This window comes from Monoraphidium neglectum (assembly GCF_000611645.1).
Source record: "Monoraphidium neglectum strain SAG 48.87 unplaced genomic scaffold scaffold03433, whole genome shotgun sequence".
NCBI classification, from domain to species: domain Eukaryota; kingdom Viridiplantae; phylum Chlorophyta; class Chlorophyceae; order Sphaeropleales; family Selenastraceae; genus Monoraphidium; species Monoraphidium neglectum.
This window is the reverse complement of record NW_014010196.1, coordinates 1-6407: the sequence shown is the minus strand read 5'-3', so window position 1 is coordinate 6407 and position 6407 is coordinate 1. Positions and strand designations below refer to the sequence as shown.

The 6407-nt window shown below is 66.0% G+C and overlaps 2 protein-coding genes across 2 annotated transcripts; one reads left to right on the top strand and one right to left on the bottom strand.

Annotated features, from left to right (window-relative positions):
- Positions 1-322: 322 nt before the first annotated feature.
- MNEG_12784 (putative DnaJ subfamily B member 6) lies at positions 323-2574 on the bottom strand (the record flags this gene model as incomplete). Its single annotated transcript, XM_014038745.1, has 7 exons — positions 323-408; positions 556-643; positions 854-1111; positions 1309-1449; positions 1957-2054; positions 2305-2362; positions 2566-2574. 7 exons carry the CDS (start codon positions 2572-2574, stop codon positions 323-325), a joined length of 738 nt encoding a protein of 245 aa, XP_013894199.1.
- Positions 2575-3344: 770 nt separating this feature from the next.
- MNEG_12783 (hypothetical protein) lies at positions 3345-6389 on the top strand (the record flags this gene model as incomplete). Its single annotated transcript, XM_014038744.1, has 7 exons — positions 3345-3485; positions 3816-3905; positions 4103-4207; positions 4460-4599; positions 4828-5501; positions 5679-6319; positions 6387-6389. The coding sequence occupies 7 exons, from the start codon at positions 3345-3347 to the stop codon at positions 6387-6389; spliced, it is 1794 nt and encodes a 597-aa protein (XP_013894198.1).
- Between the last annotated feature and the right edge of the window lie 18 nt (positions 6390-6407).

Below are 6407 nucleotides of genomic sequence, written 5' to 3'. Positions count from 1 at the left end.
GTGGGGTGGGGGGCTGGGTGAGTGGTGGGGCACCAACAGGAAGAAGGGGGATGTTAGTAGACAAGGCAAATAAATCTTCAAATAATCGCATGTGTGGTCGCAGCCGAAGCTCTTCAACGCCTTCCTCAGCAGAGACTTGTCCCCGGACAGCCCGCCACCCCCTTGCGAGGCACACCCCCCAGGGTCCCTTGAGGCCCCTGCCCCCCTTACCGCTGTCATGATGAGGTCATTGCCGTCTCTCCGGAAGGTGGCGTGCGGCTTCTCGTCGACGATGAACACCATGTCCGCGGCGACACGCCCAGGGTGGTCGTCTCCTAGACGATCAGCAGGGTGGGCAGCAATTGTAGATTGCGTGCATGTGCGTGCGTGAGGGTGCGTGTGTAGAGTGGTGCGGCATGGCGAGTGGGGCTGGGGAGGTAGGCGGGGGGTGTGAATGCACAGGGGCTGTGTGCCAGGAAGGAGGGCAACCGGACGCCTGGCGCAGGACAGCTCGCGAAAGGCCGGTGGCCAGGGGCCACAGGGCGACCGCCTGGCACGGCCCCCCTCCCCCCGCACCCTTCTCAGGGAACGTGATCTTGGTGCCCTTCTTCCAGCCGGGCCGTATGTGGATCTCCAGGATCTCCTCTGCGCGCCCGTTGGAGGTCTGGGCGCACCAAACCACACATGATGAGGGGACAGGGGAGGTGGGAGCGAGCAGGTGGGCTGCACGCGTAGCTGGGATGGCGGCGCCCTCTTCGCCACGCTGTGCGCATATGAGGCAGCATTGCACTGCCAAGATTATGAAGCCCCGTCACGCGCGCGACCTCCGGCCCTGCAGCCAACCCGTGCCGCGCAACGCCCTGTTTGCACCCACCTGTCTGTTGATCTTCATCTTCTTGGTCGTGCCGCTGTACAGCTCCTCCAGGGTGCAGGCCAGCTTCACCTCAATGGGAGGGTCCTTGCGCGGCCCCTGCGGCCGCCCACCCATGCCGCCCATCCCACCCATGCCGCCAAACGGGCCCCCCATGCCGCCCATGCCGCCGAAGGGGTCGCCCCCCATACCCCCCATGGCCCCCATCGGGCCGCCAAAGCCGAAGGGGTTGCCGCCCATGCCGCCCATGCCGCCAAAAATCTGTGATTGTAATTGGGTTTGCAGGAGCCAGCATTCCCAGTGCGCCAGGGGTCGGGAAGGAGCGCAGGCCGTTTCTCTACGGGATGAAGGCGTTGCGCATGCCACACACCAATACAAAAACAGCCTGCCGCCCCTCATCAACGCCGTCAGAAGCACCCACAGTGCGTTGCCGCCCAGGGTCGGCGCGGCCGGCGCACCTCTGCAAACAGCTCCTCGGGTGAGCGCCCAAAGTGTGCGCCGCCGCCGCCCCCGCCGCCGCCGCCGCCAAAGCCGCCGTTCTTGAGGCCCTCCTCCCCGTGGCGGTCGAAGATTTCGCGCTTTTGGGGGTCAGACAGCACCTGAGACGTGCGCGCGCGTGGTTGCCTGCGTCAACACCCTGAACTGGGTGGTGCATTAGCCTGCCCTGACATACCGGTGCAGGCCTTTGCTCAGTTCATGGGCAGGGCGTTAGCACGATTGCAAGGCCCGACGTGCGGGTGAGCGTCCTCCTGGGCGCAACCGGCCTGGGTGCATGCTGCAGGCTTCCTTAGCAACACAGATGCACGATGGTGCAGTTGGGTAGGCATGTGCGCGCGCGCGAGCACATGCCGGCATAAGGAGTACACGTGTCTGTATTACGCGCAGTGATTACTACAGGACGGCACCCACATGCTTGTGATAACAGTGCGATTGTGCACATGAATCTTGCCACAATTCAAAATGTGCATATGTGTGTGCGCGCGTACGCGTATGCGCACACCCACTCACCCACTCACACACACACGCGCGCACGCGCACACACACACACACACACACACACACACACACACACACACACACACACACACACACATGCAAACACTCACCTCGTAAGCCTCCGAGACGTCCTTGAATTTGGCCTCCGCCGCAGCTCTGTCGTCAGGGTTCTTGTCCGGATGCCACTTCATGGCCAGCTTGCGGTACGCTGGGGTCGGAAAGAACAGGGAGCCCGTAAAACTGCAGAACATGCGCGCCTCACAGCGCAACGACTGCCAGCAGCAGTGCTGACCATTGTGCCGCCCGCTGCGCTTCTGGGCACACAAGCTGCGCCTCGCCTTGTCACCGCTTGGGCTGTGCGCCTTGCGACATGCGTGCATGCAGCATTGCCCCCTCTCGCCCTTTGGGCAACCTTTGCATGCCCCCAGGCACCATCATGCTTGCCCCCACCAGCCCACCCTTCTTGAGTTCATTTTCGTCCGACCCCTTGGACACCCCCAGGATTGCATAGTAGTCCTGCAGGCAGAGGGCAGGCACACACAACAGCACAAACGAGCAGCTACTGAGGCGAAAGTGGCGGTACCAAGGGGAGCCACAAGCGATGTGGCGACTGCTCACACGTATGGGCAGGTGTCTGGCGTGGACGCGCCAGGTGCCAGGCAGCTGGTGAATGTGGGCTGCTGGTTACAAGAGGCATGCGCCCAGCCACACCCACGCACCTTGCCCATCGGAGAGCCACTACAGCCTGCACCCCGCCTGCACGGTGGGCGGCGGCCTTGGCTTGCTCGCTTTCACCCGGCACCTCTGGACGTCTGTTTGTGTACGTCCGCCACGTGTTGCCTCACGAGATCAAAACCACGCCTGCTGCTGGGTGCACAGCGCACTCCCTCAACGTCTGCGTGCGGCCCCCGCGCACGTGCTGCCTGGAGTGTTCGAAGTGAGACAGAGCCACGACCAACGCCGCCAAGCTGCGCCGTTCGCCTGCCAGGGCACTCGCTGCGTGATATCACAGACTGGGCCCTTTGTGATGAGTGCACTGTGGCTTGAGATGCCCGCAACCACGCACTGCTTCCAGACGCTTCGCGTCGGCACGGGTAATAGATCGATTCTATCGCGCTGTTGCGGAGCAAGCACTGGATGGATTGCCTACAATTGCAGCTGATATTCCTTAGAAATGACCCGCAGGGTGGAGGCTCGGCCTCGCACCTCACCGGTGAGAGCACTGTACAGGCAGGTGCACCGGCCAAGGGAATCCATGCATGCGTATGCCGACAATACCCTTCACCCCTCAATTCAAACTAAAACATACACACCCCTTCCCCCTTCCACTTTGTTGCCCAAGTTCAGCTGTTGACTGGAGAGAGACGGGTTGGGGACGTCGCACGGGCCCCCCGGGCCTTTGAGCGCCGGCGCTCCCTGCATCGCATGGCGTGCTGATCTCTCGGCGCTGCCCATGGCGCGCCTGTGAAGCCCGGCCCATCAGGAGCAGGCAGCACTCATGGCCGCTCCCTCGGCGACCGATATCGACGCTATCGTGGCGTCCTCCTCGTCCATGATGTCTCACTCTACAAGTCAAGTGGATGTGGGAGACAGCCGCCGCATCAGGCTCCGTCTCGCGTTTGGGGGCTCCTTCATCGCTGTGAGTGCAGCAGCCCGCGCACGGGGTCGCCGTCGATTGTGCAACAATGGATTTTTACCAGCTCTGGCGTGGGCGTGCCTGGAGTGGCCTTGGGTTCTGCCTGCGGGACATGAGATCACGACGGCAGCTCTGGAGGACGAGGCCAGCAGCTGGGGGAAGGCAAGGGGTGGGATGCGCGTGGATGATGACAGATAATTGTTGCTGCAGTCGAGGCAGCCCAACGCGGGCGCTGAACTCGCCGCATGTGCACAGCAGGTCGCCCGCTGTGCGCAGGCCGCTCAACAACCACCCGCGTGCGCCCCGCTGGTGCGCGGTATTGCTCCCTCGCAGGCCGCGGACGGCTCCTACCGCTACACTGGCGGCGAGTACTACAACGAGAGCGTCCCGGCTGACGCCCGCTATGCAGACTTTATGTACAAGGTCGGCGGCTGGCGGCAGTGCAGCACCAGCCGCGCGCGGGCTCGCTCCTGACTGCTGCATCAGCCAGCTAAGCAGCCAGTGCTCCGCAGTCGCCTACGGCTTGAGGTGGTGCATGGCAACACCGTTGCCGATCCCCGAGTGCCCGCGCCCACATTTGTGCTGCCCTCGCAATTGTCCCCCTGCCGCCCTGCCCGCAGCTGGGCGAGAAGTTCAAGACCGCGGTGAGCGTCAAGTACCAGTGCCCCGGCGAGGAGATGGACCCCGGCGCACTCATCACCGTGGCGGACGACGATGACCTGGCGGTGCGTTTTTTGGGGCATCAGGGACGGGTGGTCGCAGCCGCTGTGGAGAGAGCGCGGCTGTGGCGCTGCTGCGTGCGGCAGCTGACTCGCGAGATGCGGCAGGCCTGACGAGCGGCCGCCAATCAGCCGTGCGTCATTCAGCAGGTCGGGTGCAGGGGGGTGGCTGCAAGCGTGACTGCAGGTAGATGCGAGGTAGCTGCCCTTACCCGCACCTGAGCTTCCCACACCGCCCGGCATGGCCCCCGCCCCCAGGAGCTCAAGGAGGAGTACTTTCAGCACCTGCTACGCCCCGGGACGCCCAGCAAGACGTTCCGCATCCGCTGCTTTGCGTTCGCGGCCAGCGAGGACCCCATGACGCCGGACGAGATCCTTGAGGGCCAGTGCTTCTTCAGGTGGGTGCGCACACAGACGGGCCCACGGCACTCCCAAGGCGGCGGGAGACCTTAGTGGGGGCGGGGAACCTTTGTGAGGGAACACAATTGAGACGGGTGCGTCTGCAGTGCGCGCCTATTGCAGAGCAAATCTGGTCTACCCACCCTGTGTGCGTGTCAGGACCACGAATGTTGACCCAGCCATGCCCTGCCCTAAGCCCTGCCCTATGCCCTCCCTATGCACTGCAGCCATGATGTGGTCGTTGCAGCTGGCAGCGGTGGGGGCAGGGGTGACGGCAGCGGCGGCGGTGGCGGCGCGGCCCCATACGACTCTGCCCTGGAGCAGCAGGTGCTGCTGCACTCCCTGCTGCCAGCCACAGAGGGCGGCGCGATCGTGCCGGCGTCGGATTGGGGGGCGCCCAGCCGCGCCGTGGCCTTTGCGAGCTGGGGCGGCCCCGGCAAGGCGGCCGCCAGCGCAGAGATGGAGCGCGCGGCGCTGGCGCGGATGCGCATGAGCATCAACAACCTCTCGGACTTCAATGTCGGCGCTGCGCTCGCGGGCATGCAGACTGCCGGCGCGCTCTGGCGCGGCGACACCTTGCCGGCGCTCGCCGCGACCGCGTCTGGCAGCGGCTTGGCCGCTCTGAGCGGCGGCTTTGCCGTCAGCGCCGCCGGCGCTGGTGGCGGCTGCGGAGCTGCCGGGGAGGACGACCTCACTGACGCGGAGTTTGATGCGGCGGACGAGGCCGAGGCCGCGGTGGAGGCGTACTGGGACCGCCAGGCGGCAGAGGAGCTGCTGCGGGCGGCGTCGGGCACGGCCAGAGGCGCGGAGCGTGCTGGGGTTGGCGAGGCGCCGGGGGTGGCGGAGCCGGGGTCGGCGAGGGCTGTGCAGATGCTGCCGGCGGACCCCTTTGATCAAGAGGGTGAGCACTTGCACTCATACCATGAGGAGGGAGGGACCTGGTGTTGGATCGGGGAGGCGGCCATGCTCCGCTGCAACAGGGGAGCAGAGCTCGTGCATGCGTGCAGCATGCTGCCCAGCCTGGCGATCATCCACCTGCACATGTCATCACTGCCATGCACGATACCGCCGCCTGCAGGCTCACGGGGTTCGTCGTCGGGCGGCTTTGTGCAAGGCGGCGGCAATGGCGATGGGGATGGTGACGCGGATGCGGATGCTGAGGCGTTGCTTTCCGCGATGCAGGAGCCAGACGGCTGTGGCTGCGAGCCAGGCGCCGTGGGGGTCAGAGTGGAGATTGTTGCAGCGGCCAAGGCTGCGTGGGGAGGCGGCGCCGCAGACGCGCCTCTGGGTGGCGCCAACCTGCCGAGCTACATTTCGGCATTTGGTGACGCCGCGGATGGCGAGGAGGGCGGCGCCGCGGCGGATGAGGACGCGGCCTCGGGCGGCGGCGGCGGCGAGGAAGGGGAGGATCCTGGCTACGTGGCCGCCGGCGGCGGCAGCGGTGTGCAGGGCGGCTCTGGCGGCGCCGCGCGGCCCCGCGCCAGCGTGACTGGCGTGGGCGGTGGCGGCGGCGGGTACGTCCCCCGCACTCAGGACTCGGGCTTCAGCCTTGAAGGCGAGCGCCTGTTTGTCGCCGCCGGTGGTGGCGGCGGCGACGGCAACGCGGGTTGGCGCGGCGACGGCGGCGCGCCGCCCGAGCGCGCGGACAGTGGCGACAGCCTGCAGAGCCTGCCCAAGCTGCAGCCGGTGCACCGGCTGACGCGGTCTGAGGTCAAGGTCGTGGCCAAGATCGGGGAGGGCGCGTTTGGGGAGGTGTCACGGGCGCAGGCGCCGCTGTACGGCACAGTAGCAGTGAAGTGGCTCAAGG